We start from the raw sequence: 25,136 nt of genomic DNA, 5'->3' as shown, positions 1-25,136 counted from the left end.
AGACTATTTCTATGCATTGCTTGGTGTCAGACTTTGGTGTCAGTTTTATTGAAGCCTGTATTAAAAGAAAAAATATACCAGCTATCTGAGGAAATATACATCAACCAATATGTCAAACATTAGCTGGTTAACAAAGCAACAAATTGCAGATGATTCTGACATCCAAGGTAATAACCTGTTTAAATGGCAGGTCATAAATGAGGAGACAGCTGATCCCATTCAACTCAATGTTGACAGAACTGAACGTTTCCACACTTGGCATGTGCATTCACAAACTACACAGTGACGTGATGACCCTTATAGTTTCCTTGGTTTCTTGTAAACTCTCCAGTTGCTAGGCAACCTTTAAACATTCCCACCACCAACCACACAAGCTAAACTATGATGATTACAACAGTTCCAGCCATCAGGTTCTAAAGACAATGGAGGCGCTCACTGTGGCGGCAGACCACAGCACAGCTAAACCCAGACAAGGCATTATTCTTTAGTTTAGGACAGTTTGAAAATATATTATTGTATGCTCTCTGCACCCCTGTCTGGCTTCACATTCAAGGTCAGTACCCATCTATGTCTACATTTGAACCACCTACCTCGGAAGAAATGCAAAATATTATTTTAAATTTAAAAAACTCAGCAGCAGGTTATGATAATATTAAAAGTAGTCTGCTTAAAGAGGTATTACCTTCAATAATTGAGCCATTGAACCACGTTTTTTCACTCTCCCTGGAAACAGGTGTTGTTCCAGGAGACTTGAAAGTGGAAAAAGTTATACCTCTGTTTAAATCTGGTGACTCATCCTTATTTTCCAATCACCGTCCGATTTCGTTATTACCGTCCATATCTAAAATATTGGAGAAGCTGGTTTATACCAGAATTTTGAAACATCTTAATGACAATAATATATTATATGAACATCAATACAGTTTCAGACAAAAACACTCTACGTACATGGCTCTCTTACAGTTTATAGATAGAATCACAGATGCACTAGACAATAAGCAATTTTCAATTGGTATATTTCTGGATCTATCCAAAGCATTTGATGTGGACCATAAAATACTTATATCAAAGCTTCAGAGGTATGGTTTGGCTGGCGACGTGATTAAATGGCTCAGTGACTATCTTTATAATAGGGAACAGTTTGTTTCCATAAATGGCGATGACTCTGACAGGGCAAAGCTAGACTGTGGGGTTCCTCAGGGCTCTATACTTGGCCCCCTTTTATTTTTGATTTATATAAATGATTTTGCTTGGGTATCTCCTAGAGTATTCTCGATCTTGTTTGCTGATGACACCAACATTATAATGTCACATGAGAATTTTGCAGTATTAATTAGGGAAGCAAATGATGGTTTATCTTGTGTCTCAGATTGGTTCCAGACTAATAAGCTATCGTTAAATGTAGAAAAATCTAATTTAATTGTATTTTGTAATAAAGGTAAAAGTTATTTGAAAAAGGAGGCAAAGCTATTAATCAGTAACACCGAAACAAAACAAGTAACTTCAACAAAGTTTTTAGGGATCCTAGTTGATGATAAACTCAATTGGAAAAAACACATTGATCATGTTTGTAAAAAAGCAATGAAGTCAGTAGGTATAATTAGGAAGGTGTGTTCATTGATAAATAGAAGTTGTTTTTTAATCCTGTATTATAGTCTTTCCTTACATATCTTATTGTAACATAATATGGGCTAGCACTCATTCATCTCATCTTCAAAAAATTATTTTACTTCAAAAAAGATTTGTTAGACTGGCAACCCTCTCAGATCGATTTGAACCATCTGCTCCTCTTTTCAAGAAACTAAACATTCTGACTGTGTCTGAGGTTAATTCTTTACAGATATGTGTGTGTACAAATGCATTCATGATCATAATCTACCAAATAGTTTTAATATTTTTTTTCTTTTAATTCAGATGTTCATTCATATGCTACACGTCAGTCCAGGGACCTGCATATACCTTATTGTGGTACTTCACTTAGGCAGTTCTCAGTGAGGTATAGAGGGTCCAATCTTTGGAATGCAGCTGATCCTATGCTGAGGAAATCTCCATCTCTGCTTATTTTTAAAGCAAACTACAAAATAATTATCATCCAAAAGTAGTAGATAGATAATAGGTCATACATGTAGGTATGCATTTGGTTATGTGGGTGGGTAGGTTTGTAGGCAGGTGGGTGGGTTTTTATATATTATTATGTACACAGTATATGCAGTTATGTACTGTGTGTATGTATGTTTGTATTAACACAAACCTTTTTAATGTATTCTGGTATTTTATAATATGCATATTTTTGTATTTTTGTATGTTTGATTTTATAAAACAGGGGAAGTTCTTGATAAGCCTCTAGGCTTCTAACTTCTCCTTCACAATCGTTATAACTTATTATGTATTGTTTTTACTTCTGTTTAACTGTGTTAATAAACAAACAAACAAACAAATGGAGGCGCTCACTGTGGCGGCAGACCACAACACAGCTAAACCCAGACAAGGCATTATTCTTTAGTTTAGGACAGTTTGGAAATATATTATTGTATGCTCTCTGCACCCCTGTCTGGCTTCACATTTGCAAGCAATCAAATGGAATAATTTTTTTTTAATTGTAGTAATAATGAATGGACTTTCTGTTTATCTGACCCACAATCTATCCTCCTTTCAGCAATTCCTCAAAAGTGTTGTTGCAAAACGCAATCTGCTGGAGTCCTACAAGCTGATGCTGGACTTCTATGGTATCAGCTTGTCCAATGAGGAAACGGGAGAAGTGGAGCGGGCAGCGAATTGGAGAGAGAGATTCAACAACCTTGACAGGTGAACCAACCTCCCATGTTTTGAACGTCACAGACTCCAGGAGTGAGGATATTCCAGTGCAGCTAACAGTTCCGTCTCTGTGTTTATCCGTAAACAGAAACACCCACAATAACCTGCGTATCACCCGCATCCTAAAGTGCCTGGGAACTCTGGGGTACAGTCGCTACCAAACTCCCCTGGTCCACTTCTTCCTGCAGGAGACTCTTGTCCACGGAAACCTTCCAAACGTCAAAGAGAGCGTTCTCCACTTCTTCATGTTTGCGGTGCTCGACAAGACTGAACGCCAGGCACTGGTCAGGTTTGCCAATCTGAACCACGACGCCAAGAGTTCGTCTGGTGCCCAAAGACGATACAGATGAGATGGCTGAATCAGGTGACTCTTCCATTATGCAAATCCACCAAATGTGGTGGTGAGCCAGGATGACAAGGCAAACGGTACTACAGCCCAAGACTTCTGGTCATCTACAAGCAAGCCATCTGCTGATGCCAGTCCATCGATGAAAGAAGATCCTAAAAGCCTGGCGAATTCTGACACCAGCCCTGGGATCACAGGGAAGTCTGATTCTGAATTTGAGAGATGGTAGTCGTCTGCTGAGATCCAGGCCGTCACCACGAGAACACAGAAGGCAAAGAGCAAGTGACGTTGACATCAAAGTTGGCTAGTGTGAAAGGAAGTGATATGTGATCTCTGTGACCTCAAACACTCTAGCTTCCAGTCTCTACAATACAAGCACAAAAGTATGACTGTTGCCTTGCTTAACCTGTTCCACCCGTGGAATATTTTCGCCTAAAATATATACCTAGGTAAATGGAATATTGCTCCACTTCTACAAGGTCCATTTGCATATTCTTGGTATCTAGGTACATCTATGGACCTCAGGGTATGTATTCACAGTGTCAGAAATATTGTGTCTATTACTAGGCTTGCTTAAATTGTGATGAAACAAAGGAGAATATGAATTATGATTTTTCTTTTAATCTTTGACAGTGAATAACACCATGATAATAATGACCAAACTTAAAATATTGCCACTGATCTTGTTCAGTACCTTCTTGAGATCATGTGTACAAAAAAATCTAGGGAAATTAATAAAGGGAAGATGATTAAACAGAAGGTTCTGTAGATACAGTACTGAATTCTCCCATCCGGACCAATGCCATTTGAAATATTATTATAGAATATGATGCTTATAAATTACCTTAGCCAATTCGCACATTTATATATATATACATATATTATCTTTCAAAGCCCAAGTTCAATTTGGATTTAGTATCACCAGGCGTGCATAAGAACAGATAATGATATCTACTGTAATTTACTGTACCTTTTTATTTTCACCACAGTGCAACCATTTTGAAACTAATTTCAGATCTAATTGTTGCTACATGCTAACAATAGGGAGGAGAAACTAACTGCGTTTCAATATTTGTCAAAAACGTTACCTTTTGTGGCTTATTATCCCGAATAATAACAGTTATTGAAATAATTCATTCAGAACGCTGAACTTTGAACCCCCACAGTATCTGCCAGGAAGTGTAGTTCGGAATAATTCCAACACTGATTCACAGCTATGCATCCCCTTGATAAAACTACAATTCCCATGATTAAAATTTTCCAAAATGGTCGCCGTCTTGGAATAGACTTCAGCAAATCGAGAAGTTAAAACTATAATGGCACTTTTAACCTATTGCTAAACTAACATATTGATGATAATATACATTCTACATGCTTTTGTGACATGTTAGTGATGTTAATACTTGAAAACGTTTGATTAAAAAATCGCCAAAAATATGCAACACTCTGGAAAATATTGATTTATGACCATATGCCATTTTGGGGTTGGTACCGACCCCGTCGTGTGGAACAGGCCTTAACCAATGAAAATTAACAGTCTCTCTCAAGAATAAATATAGTTTTAAAACCATGTGATTGTACGGAAGCCGAGAACGGCCACGTCTTTATTCATTATTGACTTAAATTGTTTTCTTTTTATCAATGGAGTTAATGCTACCCTTTCAGATAGTTTTCCTCTGGGTTCTCATGGCGCTCATTGGCCAGTGGCTGTTGTGTCTGTTGCCTGAGGTTCTGATAATACCGGTGTGGTCGTAAATCTGAAAGGGTTAACTGGATATTTAATGAATTCTTCAATGTTGAGTACAGCTTTATGATTTCCTTAACTCATTCTGCGCCAATCACGTAATATTACGTGTTTCCTCGCCAACCGCTGAGCGCCAAACACGTAATATTACATTTTTAGATAGTTTTTCCTTTTTTTCCGATTTTAATATCCTATACACTCTCATGGACCTCGGTGTTACCATTGGAACTCATTCTGAGACCTCGAGAGTGCAATGCCGACCGAATCCTGCTAGGTGGCAGTATCACCTACCATTTGAAACCTTATTTCACACTGTGTGTTACATTTGATATGATCTGGGCGGAGAATTTGGAATTGTGCAAGTGAAACGGTTAATCCGAGCACCTTGGAACGCGTTCAGCACACTTGAGGCATATCTTGTGCCATTTCATGTCAGGGACCCGATGGACATCAATACTGGAAATCGCGATCAGACAATTGGAATATTCATTTTGGGATACCTCCTAGTGAAGGTAAGTACTATATGATATCAATCCTACTTTGATCCAACAATGATTTCACATCGATCACAACGATCAACTTATGTAGTATTCAAAACGTATGCCGTTGCTGATGATCAGAGCATCAAAAAACGCTGAAACAGTGAAAATGCCTATCTTTTAGCGTGGCCTACACGCTACAGGATGAACATAATAGCTGGCGCTCAAAGTGTTAATGCTTTAAAAATGTTTAAGTATTTTTAATTTTACTACAAATTACATTCCTTGTGAGAACCCAGGAAGACTAGCATTCATTAAATTGGCAGCTTCAATCAATATCTAAAAAAATAAATAAAAATTCTTACTGTTTTGATTGAAAATGTATTAACTATTTGCCCGCCAAACCCGAGAAAAGTCGGGTTTCATCGCCAAATGTTGAGCGCCAAACCCGACTTTTCTCGGGTTTTGATCATTTGATCTTTTTCCTTTGATCCCCGTTCTAAACACTCGGCCGGAGCTCCCTGAGTCTCCCTGGCACAGCTAACTAAGTTGGAATTGCAATGACGATCGAATCTCGCCAGGTGGCAGTATCGCCTACCTTTTGAACTGGGATAGTTTAGTGTGGGGCCACTTTAGCACACACACACTGCAAGAACTCCTCCCCCTCAGAGGGAATCAGGACAGAGCGATCGCCTGGAGATTTTCTCGCCTCAAACCTATTGTTTCCCATATACACGAGTATACACATATACACGAGTAATCGCCATGGGATCACTGGGATTATTCTTTTTGGAGTACCTTCTGGCTAAGGTAAGGTCTATTCTATGTATGGAACAAAGGTACCACGAGTATATCCACAGTCACGATGGACTTCATGTGTTGTGAAGTGACTGTGGCACGTAGCGGTACTGCAAGTAAACTCACTCCCCTTAAAAGGCATCCAGACACATTACCAAGAAGTGAATTCACCTCTTGGTATAGTAGTCTGCGATGTCGCCCGCGGCGTGGGAGACCGGGGTTTGACTCCCACCCAGGGCATGTCAAATAAGACCGGTTTCATCTATTTTACCGGACCTAAAACATGCTTTTGGTAACGTTCGCAGTTTCGAGTTGATGATTTTGTGAAGACACATAATGTATATACCTTTGATTTTGAAGTGTTTGGGGTTTCAGGCGAGCAACCCGAACGATTTGGGCATAATGCATATAACGCTATTCTCGCTATTTATGAAAAAATACTGGATTAATTTGGAAAGTGGCGATGTTTAGCGTGGAATAGCGCACAAACTACTATGTAGAAATGAACTGGTTAGTCAGTCTTGGACAAGAAACAATGCCTGTCAAATGAGCCATACTATTGTCTCTATAGCTATAATACAGAACACACGATGGGTCCGCAAATATCGCTAAAATGGTCAATAACGCTGGCGCCATTGAGTAAAGGGGAAAAGAGCAGATTGCAGAATGGGTACAATACAGTACGGCTCAATACACACAATTGTTAAGGGGATGCAGACCAGAGAAAGACTTTCGTCTTGTTTACATCATGGTCCCCCATTTTCAATTAATCGTGTTGCACTCGTCCTAATATACTAACCTACACTGTAGCACTCAACACTTTGATGAACATTGTTACTCAGCTGATAAAGTTGTACCCTTCCTGCTGACTTGTCGTACAAAACTTGTAAGTCGCTTTAGATAAAAGCGTCAGCTAAATGACAATGTAAATGTGATTGTAATGGGGATCCTAATAAAACAAACAATGAAAGCTGGATTGCAGGATGTCAGAGGAATACTGTAGCTAACCAGCAAATACGTCTGTAAATCTGTTTAGACGTTTTTCATCATGGGATTTATTGTTTATGAAAATGTTGCACAATGTGGTAGTGTCATTTTAGTGTGAAGAGGACACTCTTTCCTGCCATGCCCTAAAGAACATTGTTAATAAAGGCTTTTGAATAGACTTCCCTGCTCTGTGTCATCAGCACTGCTGGTCTCTGACAGGGACAAGTTGCAGGTTGAAAAAACCCTCAGCTCTGAACTCGGCAGAATCTGCACCTGGCTTGCTGATAACAAACTATCATTACACCTGGGCAAAACAGAGTCCATTCTCTTCAGATCAAATAACAAACTCAGCAAGACCAACGGCTTCTCTGTTACAGTGGGTGTTACGAAGGATCAGATTAAACCGAATATATATATTTACTACTTGATATATATTGCATAATATTTGTATATCGTCTGATATCCCTTGTGTATTCTTTGTACATATACACGGAATATCCCTTTTACCTAGTACAGACCATAATATTTCGTTCTCCTATTGGAAGCGATCCACTAGGCGCCACAGCCATACCCCCAATGTCTAGTTCAAAGTCACCGCCAAGGCTTGCCTGGACATGCCCGGTTCTGCGCAAGAATACGAGACAGGAATAAGGCTGGTACTAGATTATTCACCGTACGTATAAATACGTCGCAGGTGGATACAGCAGCACTTAGCCTAAAGGACTTAGCCTAAAGTCAAGTTAACCTAGAAACGCGTTACCCTCAAAAACGTAAAGCCTTCATCACGAGTCAACGACCAAGTGAAGTGAGCAACCTTGCATCTAAATAGAGCACTTATAACCGCGTGCGAATAGGACAGTAAAAGTGTCAGAGCTTAGTGGAATAACGTCAAGTTCGACCTAGTTAATGTGAAGTACCGCGCACCGGAGAATCTACACCGGTGAATGCAGAGCCCTTTTCCGGCTGGATTATTATTATTATATTGCTTTGGTCCTGTGGCTGTTGGAGCGGAGGAGAATCGTCTACACCCCACTACTGTGTGGGATTTACCCGTGAGGAACATCACTCGAGCCCGTCTCTCGGAGAGGCTGGCCGGCTTTCACCTATGCTGCACGCATACTTGGATTACAGCTGCTGCTTTCGTCTGCCGATCAAGGGAGTAATGTACCGACTCCCGTAGCTGGAGCTTATTGATTCCCCGTTGATCCAGAGTCTGCATTCGAACATTTCCTCCCCCTGCTGGCCTACAACCGGAGGGACCCTACTAGTATCTCCCGCTGCCCTACTAGTGTACCATAGATATAATTCCTATTGATACAGGTGGTATTTATTATCTCCTGCGTACTATTCTAATGGACTTACGCTCTTGACTTACTCACGCACATTCTTCGCCTTACAAGCGCAATTCATAGTTATCATTCTGTAACCTACCGTTGCTATAATAATAAATATTATTCTAACCAATATTTGTGTGGAACCGTGTCATTGTGGAGGTGTTCATATCATATACCTGTGTACTGTATGGCCAGTAGTAATGTACATAAGACAGTAGTGGTTTAATGATACCATACTTATTAATACAGTCAGGGAATTGAACCCCTCAGTTACAGTGGGTGACAATATTGTCACAAGGAAAGATGAAATTACATACCTGGGTTCCATCCTAGAGGCAAATCTTTCCTGTGACAAAATGGCAACCAATGTAATAAAAAAAAGTCAACCAACGAACAAGATTCTTGTACCGGATCTCCTCTCTGGTAAACAAGAATACCCTGAAGACTAACAGGAGCACTCATTCAAGGGTACTACGACTATGCCTGCACCTCATGGTACCAAAGGCACTAAAAACAAGATTACAAACATCACAAAACAAACTAGTCAGACTACTGCTTGACCTGACTCCTAGAACCCACCTCACCCCTGCCCACTTTGCCAACCTAGGATGGCTTAGAGTAGACGACAGAGTACAGCAACTTGCAATGGGCCTGGTCTACAAGATACACTACACGACCAAGGTACCCATGTACATGTACAGCAGTACTGTCTATCTGTATGTCATGTATGTCATATATGTTACGATGAATTGAAAATGGGGGACCCTGATGTAAACAAGACGAAAGTCTTTCTCTGGTCTGCATCCCCTTAACAATTGTATGTATTGGGGCGGCTAGGTGGTGTAGTGGGCAAGGCACTCGCCACCAGTGTGGAGACGCTAGGATTCGCGTGTTCGAATCCAGCTCTCCACATTGTTTTTCAGTTTGGCTGGTCGTCCGCAGTAATACACATTGGCCGTATTACGGGGAGGGAAAACTGAAGGGTGGGGATCGAACGTTGTGAACAAGCGACTCCTACAAGTCGGTTGGTGCGCCTGCGCAGTAGAATCAGGAAGTGTCGGGGGCAGCGTGAGCCTCCCACGCGTTACTCCTCGACACTGAGAGATCGAGCTGCGCAGGTGAAAAGATGCGACTGCTGTTACCTCAAGTACCGGAGGGGACTTGTGCTATGTATGACTTAGTCCACATTGCAGCCGGCTTGTGGGAGGCAAGAAACAGCGTTCGTGACAGGGGAGGGTTGAATTGGATGATACGAAATTGGGATGGGAGAAAATATGGAAAAAATGGGAGAAAAAGTGGATCAAAAAAAAAACAATTGTATGTATTGAGCTGTACTGTACTGTACCCATTCTGCAATCTGTTAATAAAGTTTTCAATCAATCAATCAATCAAACATGTCAAAATACTTCCCAAAGGTCAGTGAATACCACAACCACAACACCAGAGGGAGCTCCACAAATCATGTTAAACCCAGATTTGGCTCAAACAAGGGACTAAACACGTTTCGCAGTTATGCCACATCAATGTGGAACGCCCTACCCACAGCTGTAAAGCAGCACCTACGGGAGGCTGCAATTTGAAACCCAACCCCCTCCAATGTACAGCCCCCCCCCCCCCCCCCCCCTCTACAAGATACACTACACCACTAAGGTACCCATATACATGTCAAAATACTTCCCAAAGGTCAGTGAATACCACAACCACAACACCAGAGGGAGCTCAACAAATCATGTTAAACCCAGATTTGGCTCAAACAAGGGACTAAACACGTTTCGCAGTTATGCCACATTAATGTGGAACGCCCTACCCACAGCTGTAAAGCAGCACCTACGGGAGGCTGCAATTTGAAACCCAACCCCCTCCAATGTACAGTCCCCCCCCCCCCCCCCCAATGTACAGTCCCCCCCCCGTCCCCCCCCCGCTTCCAATGTACAGTTTCTTCCCCCTCAAATGTATATACTCTCTTCTTAGAAACTCTGTCTATTAATCAGTTTCCAACGCCAGGGTCTATAAACAGTACTGTATATTTTTAGATCTGGTATGTCATAAATATCTGGATGTAACAGTATCTTTATGTCATGTATGTAATATGATGAATTGAAAATGGGGGACCCTGATGTAAACAAGACGAAAGTCTTTCTCTGGTCTGCATCCCCTTAACAATTGTATGTATTGAGCTGTACTGTACTGTACCCATTCTGCAATCTGTTAATAAAGTTTTCAATCAATCAATCAATCAAACATGTCAAAATACTTCCCAAAGGTCAGTGAATACCACAACCACAACACCAGAGGGAGCTCCACAAATCATGTTAAACCCAGATTTGGCTCAAACAAGGGACTAAACACGTTTCGCAGTTATGCCACATCAATGTGGAACGCCCTACCCACAGCTGTAAAGCAGCACCTACGGGAGGCTGCAATTTGAAACCCAACCCCCTCCAATGTACAGCCCCCCCCCGCCCCCCCCCCCCCCGCTTCCAATGTACAGTTTCTTCCCCCTCAAATGTATATACTCTCTTCTTAGAAACTCTGTCTATTAATCAGTTTCCAACGCCAGGGTCTATAAACAGTACTGTATATTTTTAGATCTGGTATGTCTCTGGATGTAACAGTATCTTTATGTCATGTATGTAATATGATGAATTGAAAATGGGGGACCCTGATGTAAACAAGACAAAAGTATTTCTCTGGTCTGCATCCCCTTAACAATTGTATGTATTGAGCTGTACTGTACTGTACCCATTCTGCAGTCTGTTAATAAACTTTTCAATCAATCAATCAATGAAAAGTTGATTGAGTGGTAATATTTTTTTTTTTACAATAAAATTTCATAAAAATCTTAGTCAAACCTTTAGTATTATGGATATTAAACATGCTGGCAGAGTACATGCATCCATGTTGTCGTGAACATTTTAATAAAATAAAGAAATTCCCTATCCATAGTCGCCGTGGGAAGAGATAAAATAAAAAATAGAATCTGTGCACGGAGACCAGGAACAATTTTTTCTAACAGAAACCCATTGGGGGGTGCGTCAGCTAGGTCGGGAGGTGAAAGGGGGTGCGATGCCAAAAAAGTTTGGGAACCGCTGGCTTAGAGAGTAGAAGACAGCAACTTGCAATGGGCCTGGTCTACAAGATACACTACACCACTAAGGTACCCATATACATGTCAAAATACTTCCCAAAGGTCAGTGAATACCACAACCACAACACCAGAGGGAGCTCAACAAATCATGTTAAACCCAGATTTGGCTCAAACAAGGGACTAAACACGTTTCGCAGTTATGCCACATCAATGTGGAACGCCCTACCCACAGCTGTAAAGCAGCACCTACGGGAGGCTGCAATTTGAAACCCAACCCCCTCCAATGTACAGTCCCCCCCCCCCCCCCCCCCAATGTACAGTTCCCCCCCCCCCCCCCCCCCCCCGCTTCCAATGTACAGTTTCTTCCCCCTCAAATGTATATACTCTCTTCTTAGAAACTCTGTCTATTAATCAGTTTCCAACGCCAGGGTCTATAAACAGTACTGTATATTTTTAGATCTGGTATGTCATAAATATCTGGATGTAACAGTATCTTTATGTCATGTATGTAATATGATGAATTGAAAATGGGGGACCCTGATGTAAACAAGACAAAAGTATTTCTCTGGTCTGCATCCCCTTAACAATTGTATGTATTGAGCTGTACTGTACTGTACCCATTCTGCAATCTGTTAATAAAGTTTTCAATCAATCAATGGTCTGCATCCCCTTAACAATTGTGTATTGAGCACTAGGCTGTTTTTAGCAATTGCTCTGCTTCACACTCAGTTACACACTTTCACACCTTAGAGCTTCCCAGCACAACCACAATTGTCTACCTCCACTGGTGTTTGGTGCACTTGGACAGTAGGTGTTGAGGGAGGGAGAGCATCATTCATTCACTTCAAAGATCAGACCCGGCAACCCAAGCCCTCTTCCCTAACCTTTAGGCCACTGCTCACCAAAGGCTTTGTCATTACAAGGAGAGTCTCAGACAGGCTATAGATAGACAGTAATAATGCATTGATGCAAGACCTTATATTTAGAATGACCTTTCAGTCAATGATCCTTGTACAATGTCTTCTGAAGGGCACATTTTGGATTAGAGCTCAGGAAAAATGGACGCCATGGCTTATAATAACTAATTTGGTGGCCTGGTGGTTAAGACTACTTCAACCAGAAGGTCAAAGATTCAATCCCACAGAAGCCAACGTGTCCCTGAGCAAGGCACTTAAACCCTACCTAATCTGGGAGAATTCTGTGAATGGCTGAAGTGTATGAGTCTCTTGGGAGGGATATGCAAAGATATATTTCCCAATGACCTGTGTGTGAGTGCAAAAATACAACTCCTAAATTGCTGTTTTAAGTGTCTGGGTTTGTTGGTTAACGGTGAATGGCAAATTGTGACTAATGTAACTTCTGCTATACGACAAATTCCTCTGCGACATTAACATAAATGTCTGTAGGCTGAGAAACGTCTAAACAACTAACTAGGAGTAAGTAATAACCTTTTTCCTTGTGGCTTTAAGAGCATTAATGGGGTAATTTTATAGAAAATCTGTGTTGACACGTTTCCACCTGAAATCCCCATTCCAGGGGGAAATCCGTCTCCAGGCCCTGTTAACCGTCTGTAGTGTGGTAGTGAAAGGGTTAACCTGTATTGTCACAGTGAAAGGGTTAACCCTTTGGTAGTAAAAGGGTTAATGCCCTGCTCTGATAATGACCATTCAACGCAATAACACACGCCATGAAGACATGTTGTCAAAAAGATTTAATCGGTCGACTTTGAAGATGAAACAAAATCAGGACATGTTTTTTCAAAAACAAGCATCAATGATCTATATTGAAGACAGTCGTTCAGTTTGAAAACAGCTGAACACACGCATTACCAGGGCTGGGGTCTGTTCACATTCAATTCAAACTAGGATCTGCCTAACAAAGGTACATGTCATTAACAGGTTTGGACCTTTTTTTCTAATTAAGAATTTCCAATTTCAATTTTATTTTTAAATTATTATTATTATTATTATTATTCTTGAATGGATTGAATTGAAGGTGAACGTTGGCCCCAACACACGCTGTACTGTGCGATTCTCACATTATCCATTCCAGATATATGGCTTATATTTTCTCTACTTAGAAAAGTCTGATTTACATCAGTATATACACAAATACATTCATATTTACATAACACGGATGATGAGTTGTTAATCTGTTACTTTTCATGTGGTTCTTTAAAAGAAAAAAAAATAAGGAAAATATTTGGACGAAAGGGACGTACGTGGACTTGGTGTCACGTCTTGCAGACATTCAAATGAAATAACTTTTTTAGCCGGGTCTTTCAAACGGGATACATTTGTAAAAAAAAAAATATAAAAAAAATAATTGTAAGTGGCAAACAGGAATACAAACACTAGTCTGACAGATCAGCTAATAGGAACACACAAACATTGTATAGTAACATTACAAAATATTGTCCATTTACAGTTATGATTCAGACCACTGGAGGTCCAGTCCCATCGTCAATGTAGTGTCCGATAAAACAAAAGGCTCAGGGGATTTTATCACTGTCCGTCTCGGCAGATTTCTCGCTCTCCTTGGCTGCGTTATGTTTACGCTCCTTCTTGTCCTCTCTCTTTTCCCGGCTCCTGCTCCTTTCCCGACGATCCCGCTCCTTTTCCTTGTCTCTGTCTCTGTCCTTGGCTCTGTCTTTCCCGCGGTCTCGGTCTCTACTCCGGGACCTGTCGCGTCTCCTGTCTCGCTCCCTGTCTCTGTCGCGCTCCCGCTCTCTGTCTCGGTCACGGAGCCTCGGCCGGTCCCGTTCGTGGTCTCTCCTGTCTGACTCTCTCCTGTCCGGCTCTCTCCTGTCCGGCTCTCTCCTGTCTGACTCTCTCCTGTCCGGCTCTCTCCTGTCTGACTCTCTCCTGTCGGGGTCTCTCCTGTCTGACTCTCTCCTGTCGGGGTCTCTCCTGTCTGACTCTCTCCTGTCCGGCTCTCTCCTGTCGGGGTCTCTCCTGTCGGGCTCTCTCTTTTCAGGCTCTCTCCTCTCCGGCTCCCTCCTGTCCGGTTCTCTCTTTTCGGGATCTGTCCTGTCCGGCTCTCTCTTTTCGGGATCTGTCCTGTCCGGCTCTCTCTTTTCGGGATCTCTCCTGTCCGGCTCTCTCTTTTCGGGATCTCTCCTGTCCGGCTCTCTCTTTTCGGGATCTCTCCTCTCCGGCTCTCTCTTTTCAGGATCTCTCCTGTCCGGCTCTCTCTTTTCAGGATCTCTCCTGTCCGGCTCTCTCTTTTCAGGATCTCTCCTGTCCGGCTCTCTCTTTTCAGGATCTCTCCTGTCCGGCTCTCTCTTTTCGGGATCTCTCCTGTCGGGCTCTCTCCTGTCCGGCTCTCTCTTTTCGGGATCTCTCCTGTCGGGCTCTCTCTTTTCGGGATCTCTCCTGTCGGGCTCTCTCTTTTCGGGATCTCTCCTGTCGGGCTCTCTCCTGTCGGGCTCTCTCCTGTCGGGCTCTCTCTTGTCTGGCTCTCTCTTTTCGGGATCTCTCCTGTCGGGATCTCTCTCCCGACCTCGTTCCCTATCCCTGTCTCTATCCCTCTCCCTCCTCTTGTCTGCCTCTGGATCCCTGTGGCGCTCCGACTCTGCCTCTCTGTGCCTCTCCCCGTCTCTGCCTCTGCTGCGCTCCCTCTCTCTGCTGCGTTCCCCCTCCCTCTCTCGGCCCCTGTCCCATTCTTGCTCTCGGCTCCAGCGTTTGCCCTGGGTCCTGTCCCATGGTGGTCGGTCGGCGTGGGGGCCTTCCCGCTCCTTGTCCCTCCGGCGGTCTTCGGACAGCTCCCTCTGCCTCTCCTCGGGGGGGTAGGAAGAGCCGGGGGCAGGCTCTCGATGCCCTCCCTCGAAGCGGCCAGGTCGGTCTCCACCGTGAGGCTCGGAGCCCTCTCTGGTGGAGCTGCTCCTTCTCTTTTGGTCAGGCGAGTGGCGGCGCCAGTGGTCCTCCATGTGCCCATCAGGACTGTAGCCTCCTCCCATGCGACTCAGTGGAGGTATGGGGCCCTCCGGAGGAGTCGGGAGCAGTGGCTTGCTGTAACGAACGGGTCTCATGTCTTCGGAGCGCCGGTCGAGGCGGTAGCGGTCTGACTCTCCGAAAAGCTGTGGCAGGGGTCCCTTGTTGTCCTGAGGAGGAGGAGGAGGAGGAGGAGGAGGAGGCGGCGGCGGACCCCCCCTGTGGTCATCGAAAGATCCCCGGTGTGGCGGCGAAGCGTGTGGTCTGGAGGCCCCGTACTGATTACGAGGATGAAAGTGTGGTCCGCCCATCTCCCCGCTGGCGGGCGGGCCCCTTCTTTCCTCATACTGGTTGGGTGGAGCCCCCCTGTAAGAGGGACCTGGAGGATGAGGCTGCTTGTCTTTGTATATGTGGGCAGGATTTGGGGTCTGGTGTTGGTCCATGCCCCGTTTGTATGAGCCACTTCCATCTTTGTTGTACTGATCTACGGGACCTCGAGCCGGGTCTATCATGGGGGCTTGGGATCCGCGGTCCCCATATTGAGAAGGCGGCGGACCCCTTGGCCCAGGGAAGTGGGGTGGGGGAGGAGGCACCCTGGTGTCAAAGTGACTGGGGGGGGGGGGGCCCGGTGAAGGCTGGAGGTGGAGGAGGGCCTCTGGATCCAGAGAAATTGAATGGCGGTGGAGGACCGCTGAATCTGGGTGGGGCCAAGCTGTTCTGTCCATCGAAAGTATGCGGGGGGAGGCCCAGTGGGGGGCCTTGCTGTCCCATGTGCTGAGGGGGCACATGGGACAGCATCTGAGGAGGGGGGGCTCTCTGACCCATTTGGGGGAATGGAGGTGGGGGTCCTCTGGGCGGTATCATATTCTGGGGAGGGACAGGAAGCGGCTGCTGCTGCTGCTGCTGCTGCTGCTGCTGCTGCTGCTGCTGCTGCTGGGAGCCTCCCCACTGGGCCTGATAGGGAGGGTAGGCGCCTGGAGGAGGGCCATACTGCTGACTGCCGTCGCCTTGCATAGGGGGAGGTCCACGCAGAGGAGGATGAACGTGCATGGGTGGGGGATGTCCCTGCATAGGCAGCGGGCCCAACATTGAAGGGATACTTTGAATGGGTGGATGCACAGACATGTGAGGCGGCCTATGCACCGGCAGCGGTCCCTGCATCAGAGGGGGGCCCAGCTGGGGTGGGTGGAAGTTGGTTGGTGGCAGAATGTCGGCTGGTGGTCTATACTCCTTCTGGAAGCCTGGTGTTGACATGTGTAGCATGTGGGACGGATGACTGTCTCCCATGGGCGTGCTCAGAGTGAGAACCGGAATTGCAGAGGTCACCGTCGAAGTGTTCGTAGGGGCATTAAAATAGTCCGAGGAGGTAGAATCCTGACTGTCGTGCTCATACATCACGTCCTCGCCACCTTTTAGGATGCTGGCGGCGTTCGGCCAAATGCTGTACTTGTCCTTCCGGGATTCGGCTTCGATCGGCTTGGCTTCCTCGGCTTTCCCTCGTTTCTTCTCCATGTAGCTGACCTCCATATCGTGTTCCATCTCCTCTCCCAACAGGGGAATCGACACCTCCGCTTTGTCCGATTCCAAGAAAGGGAGCGTCTCGCTTTCCTCTTCCTCGTCTTCAGGCGTCTCGTCTTCAGGCGTCTCGGATTCCTGCGAGGAGTCCGTGTGTTCCTCCGGTTCAGCCTCGGGCATCTCCACTTCTTCAACAGCAGCCTCGGGCATCTCCACTTCTTCAACAGCAGCCTCGGGCATCTCCACTTCTTCAACAGCAGGCGGTGAAGGGAGAGTGGTTTCCGTGACCTGCACGAGGGTCTCCTCTTTCTCCTCAGCTTTGTCAGCTGCCTGATTTCTGGTGCCTGCGGCCTGACGAGGGTCCCTGCTCTGTCGCGGGTCCCTCCGCTGGTTGATCAGAGGAGCAACCGACGAGGACTTCACCAGCTCCTCGACCTGTTTGCCCAGCTGCAGTAGCTGACTGTTGGCCAGAAGGGAACTGATGGGCTGCGTTAACAGTGCGTGAGTGACGGAGCATGAGGCGGTGGATGATGCTCCCGTGGATGAGACCTGCGGTTGAGTGGGCTCCTCATGCTCCTTGTTCCGTTTGCTGAGGTTCTCCGGTATTTTCGGTGGTTCGATCAATTCGGATGAAGCCTTGACTTGACCAGATGCCGTGGTTTTGGCCTCCTCAAAGATGGTGTCATCCTCCGGATCGTACGCCACGTCGTCCACCTCAGCGGCAGTACTGTCGGGCTGCTTGCTGACCTCGGGCTCTTTGGCCACCTCGGTGGGTTTCTTAGGTGCACCGTAGCAAATGCTGGGATCATACTCTTCCTCCGGGTCGTAAGGCCGGTCGTCCTCGTCCTCTTCCTCTTCCACCGGTTTCTCCTTCCAAATCTGTCCAAACTGCTGGACTATGGGGTCGAGTATGGTCGTAGGCGGGGCCGAGCCTTCTCCACCCTGGTCCGAGGGAGAGTTGGAGGCCTCGGAGTCGTGCTTCTTCTTCCCAAACAGAGTGTTGAGGATGGTCTGAAGAGCGACAGAGCTGGTCGAGGAAGGGGAGTCTTTGCCCGTGGAGGTGGCCGTGGCAGACGCTTTGACAGAAGACAAGAAGGAGAGGACCGAAGACGCGGTCGCAGTGCTGCTAGAGGGGGTCTCGGAGGAGCCGAGGGCTGGAGGGGAGCCTGGAGGCGTCGTGCTGAAGGGAATCTCCTTTCGTCCACCTTTCTCCACCTTGACGGGGGCGGGCGGCGGCTTCGGAATAGGAAGGCTGATTTCATCCACATCTTTGATTTGGATTTTGGGTCGTTTTTCCTCTGCTTCCAGTGAGGTTCCGGCGCGCTTTTTGTCCTTCTGGCAGATCAGTAGTCCCAGGAGGAGGTTAGGGCGTGCTGGCTCAAGGCCTAGAAGACAAGACAGGAAGGAGATCATCTTAGTGACAACTCAAAGCGTGCCAATAGGGTGGGTAGGACATTTGTCCATCAGTGTTACATCATGTACAATTCAAGTTATGGGCCCATCACACATTTGATTAAAACTCTTTATGAGCATAACCAGCACTTGAAGGAACCAGGTGAAATGAGCTAATTTTGAACATCCTATGCTACAAGACAGATGCAGTTTCATCGCATTCAGCAAGTGATCACAATAATAATTAACATAATTACCACAATTAATGATCACAATAATAAACATAATTATCTAAATAATAATAAACAATGATCACAATAATGAGTATAATTATCACAATTAACGTAATCATCACAATAATGAACATAATGCATGCACATGCACATTTTCCAAGTCTGCCTTTTAGCAATACAATAGTATTAATGAACATATTGCTTATATTTTTCACAAATCAATCCTAAAACATAAAGAATGAAAACACGAAGAACACAGAAAGGTAATCATGTTACTTGGTCCATGGAGGAACTACACCTGTGTATTTCATCTCATTCTACTAATCACTATAATCCCCCAAATGACAACATTAATGTAATATCTCTCCTTAAATGGCATAATTTCATTCTGCCTGTGATGTAGAGAACAGCCTCAATAGTAAATACATATATTTAGATAAAGCTCTAATCAAACTCTTACACGTCTATTAGTATTGGGGTCTTGGGACATCGGTTTGTGTAAAGTACGCTTTTTCACACGTTATGTACTTGAATCATAGAACACGTGTTCCATTGTACTATCATCATTTGATAAATGTCATTCGTATAATTTCCTTGCTACCAATATTTTCAAGTTATAAACATATTTCGGTGTCCCAATAATGCTCTTCTTTCTGGGTCAATCTTGATTGAAGACTCTCCAAGGCCGGCTCCTACAACTTACCATTCCTCTGGCATAGATGGTAATAGCTGTGGTGTTGGATGGATTACATCAGTAGTTCTCAAACCTTTCCAACAAACAGCTGCCTTTCCCCAGAGGACTGGTAAAACAATGATATTCCCAAGTTCAGGGAATACATTTAAACTAACACCAGTTTAGATTGAACCTTATCGTAGGGGAAAAGGGAATTCCCATAGCAGACAGCCAGCAGAGGAAGACCGCTCAGCAGCAGCCCCGTGACTTGTGCATGTCTTCAGACTTGACTTTGGGAAGCACTGGTCCAGATGGTCGAGGTCAGGGGTGCCTTCTTCAATAACCCTTTCAAGTGTATGTTTTTTTTTTTCAAATGTAGTTTTATTTTTCAAATGTTCTCTCTGAATTCTATCTGGGAACTCTAGGACTCTGCGGTTCTCATTGCCCAGAAGCCGTCATTATGTCACTCATGGAATGTTCAAGTCCGAAACAATTTGATCGTAAAGCTTTAAGGACATCAAATGAGATGCAGTTTTAATAAGGTGCATCATAAAAACATTCAGTGTTGACATACATTGTTACATTGTTGCCCAGTAAGGCAGAAAAGTCAAACCTAAAGAAACAAAAGGCTGAGACTGGACTCTAAAACAGCATCAACCGGAGATGCAACAACATCCTTTATTAGAAAGAAATGATTCATGTTGTGATACAAAGTCATATAACAGAGGGAATACACAGCTGGCATTACATAATACAGAGTGTGTTCAAAATCAACACCAGAAACACCAGAATCATTAGTGCCCCCTACAGTACAAACCATGAATAACAAGCTCTGTGCTTCCTCAAACAACCCTAGATACTCACCATTTTAACATTTAACAGAGACTTGACAATAAGTTGAAACCAATGCAGATTGCTTAAAGTGATTCATTGGCATTTTTTATTTTAGACAATCTTTTTCTAACCCTATTTCCTACTAGTTCCTGTCTGTACAAGCTAACAGAAGCTAATTGAAATTTACTCCACAGTGCACACAAAGTAGATTTCAGTTAGCAACGGTTAGCTTGTACAGACCAGGAGCTCGACTTCATTGAATTTGCATTAGTTAGTTTGAACTAGCCGGAGCTAGCATGAGGAACACCATGGACTCTACCGAGCGATCAGCATCATGATTAGCAAGCAGTAAATTGGGCTCCAAAATATTCAAACTATCCCTTTAATTCTCTTCACCAGGCACATGTCATAATGTGGGGAGAAAGGTTCTACATTTCTAATTCAGCTTCCTTACAAATGACATGTTAGCACTTGTAGCATTGCTCAATGAATTAATTCAAACTAACAAGCTAGCTTGGGGCTAGGACTCGGAGACACCCAATGGGTTGAAATTAGTCATTCAAGATTGCTATGTATACTGATGCTGTAAACGAAAAAAAGAAAAATACCAATCAACATAATTATTGTTTAAAAAAAGAAATTAGTAATTCAACGCTAATGAGGAAGTCTTTCCAGTTAAAGAAATTGATTAATCTTTTCCCCTCAATGTGACAAGTTCCCAGTGAAGTAAAATAACAAAATACACTTCCAAATGTCAAGATATCACTCAGAGAGTCGCACTTTCCCGGCCGCGTGGATGCTTACCTGGCCCGTCAAAGGGTAAAAGCAAGGAGGGCAAGGGGTCCTTGGCGCTCAGCGGGATGAGATAGAGGTCTTTGATGCGCCGGTTGTTGTTTGCCACCACGCCGAAGCGCTTCTTGCTGCTGAAATAAGAAAAGAGAGACGTGTAGGCGACCTCCTCTTCCTCGGTGGCCGGGTGGAACCGGATCAGACACAGCTCCTGTGGAACGCACACATCGGGGAGAGAGTGTGATTCAGAGATTCTCAATATGATGGTACGTCATATAACCCACAAGATTAGATAAAAAAATATGGTTTTCCACAAGATTAGATTCAAATGTATTGTCATCATACAGCACAAGTACAGTAGAACGAAAAGACGTTTGGCATCCAACCAGAGTGCAAATGTAACAGTAAAGTGCAATAGCAATATACAGGTGTTTAAACTGAAGTATATATAAATGAGTACTACTATAATGCTAACCATATGCATGTACAGTGTTATAGTATTATTATGTACAGTGATACAGGTATAAAGACCCTATGGTGGTAAGTCGTACTGGCCAGCGGTATAACTAGTACGAGTAGGTAAGGAATATGTACAGGTATAGAGATATAGTATCTACAGGTATGTAAAAATGATCGATTTGCTCAACATGAATAACCCACACGTTGGTAGATCTTTTGATGTGAAACACCAACTTTTAGGGGGGTGGGATGAAATACCTGTCCACAAGTATCATCAAACTTCTCTTTATCGTACAAACCTTGGATAGAGAGGTCTTCAGCTTCCCTACATAGTCCCACATGGTGCTCGGGGAAATCCGTCCTCCCACGTGGATCGTGTCCGGCAAATCCTGTAGTAAACGACATTAACTCAGTTGAGGTTTAGCGTGAATGTGAACTTCCCCCCAAAAACGCCTACAAGCTCGACTACAGTAAAAGTTAACGACAAGTTTCATTCATTCTCTCTGCTAAGCCAATCACTTTCACTATGACTGACCCTGATCACTTTTACCAGTCAAATAGCTTACTTTGCATGATTCTACCTCATCTATCAAGCATACAGGCTCATAGATGCATCATGTGCAGGCTCATAGGTCACTCCTGGATAACAGCATCATAAATGTAAATTAAAGATGCACCGACCTCTTTCAGGTACTCGAACGACCCGGAGACGAGGTACGCCTTGGTGACAAACTTGGCCACAGACTGCATGTTTATGAATCCCTTCCAGATCTTCTCCTGGGTGTGGAGGAAGAGGGCCGTCTCACCCTCGGGAGGAGGCTCTGTGGAGCTGGAAAATATAAAAAAATATGCCATCAGAAACACATTTCTAGAACTAGTCTGGCCATAGCTGATCACAAAATTATTCGTTTGCTTGGGCTCAATGATTGGGCTTTCGCAAATTCTTTTTTATCATGTTCATAATCAGTTGATTCATTGTAAATTATGGGCACTTGGCGTCACAATTTTTACAAATACACATTGTCTTTTGATGAACACTTTGATGTCACTTACAGGAACATAGAAAAAAAAAAAAAAAAAAAAAAGGGAATATCAATATTCCCAAACATTTTATATTTAATATAAAAAAAGGAATATTCAATATTCCCAAACTTTTTATATTCAATATAAAAAAAGGAATATTCAATATTTAAATTTTTTTTATATTCAAATGGTTGATAAAAACCTATGATTATAATTCTATAAAAAACATCTTTAGTCAGAGAAGAGACACTTAAAGCAAGTAGTTGTTTTTGGCCAGAGGCAAGTCTCATACCATACACAATGTGTTCAATCATAATCATAATAACGATGAAGAGGTGTAGATAGAGCACCTGTTCTTTGCTGATTTAGACACGGTCGTGACAGGCGGAGGGGCCGGCGGCATGGGAAGAGGCATGGGCAGCAGAAGAGACATGGGCAGGGGAAGAGACATGGGCAGGGGAAGAGACATGGGCAGGGGAAGAGACATGGGCAGGGGAAGAGACATGGGCAGGGGAAGAGGCATGGGCAAGGGCAGGGGCCACTTAAGTGCCACCTCCACAGGAGCAGCCACCGGTGGCAGCAACTCTGGTGCAGCGGGCATCACCGCGGGCACTTCAGGGACGGCGTGGGTGACGGTCACACCGGAGCCGAGCCTGGCCATGCGAGGGTCTCTGCGGGTGTTGGTGACGGAGGACACGGTGGGGATGGTGACCGGCGCGGGGGCCTGAAGTGAAGGGACAGTGGTCTTAAGGTCCTCCAGGTAAAGCTGAGGCTCGGAGCCCGGAGCCTCCATGCCGGACTGATAGGCAGGAGTCTGGTGTTCGTATGGGGGGTCTTGGGGCTGATAGGCCTGGTGCTGGTGGCTCGTGGGGACCTGTGTCTGGTAGGCCGGGGGGACGTCTGTGGAAGAGGACCTGGGCAGCTTCCCCTCCGGCTTCTTGATCAGCTTGGCTTTCTTGGCCGCAGGCTCATCCTCCAACTTCTGACCTGCGCAGAGAGAGACATTGACATGGTCACCTGCCGTATAGACCACTGCGTTACATGGAGCTCATGGGAGAGCACAGGGGGATAAAAGTGCTTGTAGCTACGGCTGTGGGGGTGCTGGACATGATCAAATATACTTTTTTATAAGCCCGAGTCTCCTGAACACGGAGAGACCAATCCCAAGTCGAACGGCACTTTCTCAACCGAGCTATAGTGGCTTCTCCGCACCTACTCCCCAAACTCTGCATGTGCAGATTGCTCTAATCAATATTCATTCATTTTATCCACCCCACACTCTCCCATGAGCTGAAAATACAGGAAGTGTTGCGGTGGTCTATAATAACGAATCACATTTTCCCTTTCGAATGATACCACATCACTCTCACACGTCCGTGCCGGCCTCTCGTTTACCTGTGCAGATCTTGCAATTGAGGTCAAAGAGGTGGGTCCTGTGCTCGGCCGTCGTGTCATGAAGCATGAAGCCGAAAATGTCTGGAACGCTGCCGGCGCTGCTCCCCTCGACGGCAGAGGCCTGCTGCACCGAGACAGACGGAGTGAAGCTAGACTCCTCTTGGTCCTGCGGGGGTTGAGAAAGTAGAGCCCTGCCATCAGCCAGATGACTCAATCAACCAGTTAAGAGGAACATGCCAACTTTTTGGGAAATTAGCTTATTTGCCATCTACCCTGGAGTTAGACAAGCAGAAACATATCCTTTGCTTCTCTGTGCATGCATTAGGCTTAGGGAACAGCCGCACCGTTAGCCTAGCTTAGTGTCATTCACTGGAAGTAGGTGTGCCAGTGTAGCCTAGTTCCCAACAGTCACGAAATACACTCAAACTTTCCTGTAAACATGTTGTGACCTGTGTATTTACCACGTGGAGAAATAATAAAAAAAAAATTATTAGACATTTTCATTTTCCAAGCAGATATATACTCGGAAATCTTTTTGCCAAACCACTGCTGCCTGGATGCAATGATTTCTTCACCTCAAACGCCCCGTTTTTCAAAAAGCAATAGGGCTTTTGAGGTGATGAAATCACTGCGCCCAGGCAGCAGTGGTTCAGAAAAAGATTGTTCAGAGTATATATCTGCTTAGAAAACTAAAATTTCGAATTATTATTTTTTATTTCTCCATGTGGTAAATACACAGGTCACAACATGTTTACATGAAAGTTTTGTAGTAGTATTTGGAGTGTATTTCATGACTGTTGGGAACTAGGCTACACTGGCACACCTACTTCCGGTGAATGACACTAAGCTAGGCTCACAGGCTGTTCCCTAAGCCTAATGCATGCACAGAGAAGAAAAGGCTATGTATCTGCTTGTCTAACTACAGGGTAGATGGCAAATAAGCAAATTTCCCCAAAAGTTGGCGTGTTCCTTTAACAGACAATAACAACTCGTGCCAAGATTGAAATTCCAGTAGCGATGCTATCAAGATTAGTGGTCATTATGAACAGGGGTGGCTGTGAGCTTGAAAAAGGAGGAAATTGCGTTGAAGAACGGGGCAGTTTGGCAAGTTAAGTTCATCTCTACTGTGAGACTCAAGACCAAGAACCATATAACTTCATTTGAGGTTTTCAGAAAAACAAGTGTTTTCAAACTTTATTAACTAAAGACGGTAAGTTTGAGTGTTGTGTCCGTTCATAATTAAAAAGACAGTATAGTACTTCGTTATATATCACATTCGGGGCGACAGTGGCTCAGGAGGT

The 25,136-nt window shown here is 44.4% G+C and overlaps 1 protein-coding gene across 1 annotated transcript in view; it reads right to left on the bottom strand.

Moving 5' to 3' along the window:
- Positions 1 to 13,286: 13,286 nt before the first annotated feature.
- The window catches only part of LOC311230618 (uncharacterized protein), a 74,007-nt gene continuing 62,157 nt past the window's right edge, over positions 13,287 to 25,136 (bottom strand). Inside the window, 7 exon segments of the mRNA XM_084316953.1 lie at positions 13,287 to 16,137; positions 16,139 to 18,422; positions 20,974 to 21,169; positions 21,717 to 21,806; positions 22,099 to 22,246; positions 22,791 to 23,427; positions 23,836 to 24,001. Coding sequence (XP_084173079.1) covers positions 14,082 to 16,137; positions 16,139 to 18,422; positions 20,974 to 21,169; positions 21,717 to 21,806; positions 22,099 to 22,246; positions 22,791 to 23,427; positions 23,836 to 24,001 — 5,577 coding nt within the window. The 3' untranslated portion in view covers positions 13,287 to 14,081.

This window comes from Notolepis coatsorum (genome assembly GCF_963971535.1).
Source record: "Notolepis coatsorum genome assembly, chromosome: 6".
Lineage (NCBI taxonomy): Eukaryota > Metazoa > Chordata > Actinopteri > Aulopiformes > Paralepididae > Notolepis > Notolepis coatsorum.
This window is presented reverse-complemented; position numbering and strand designations above follow the sequence as displayed.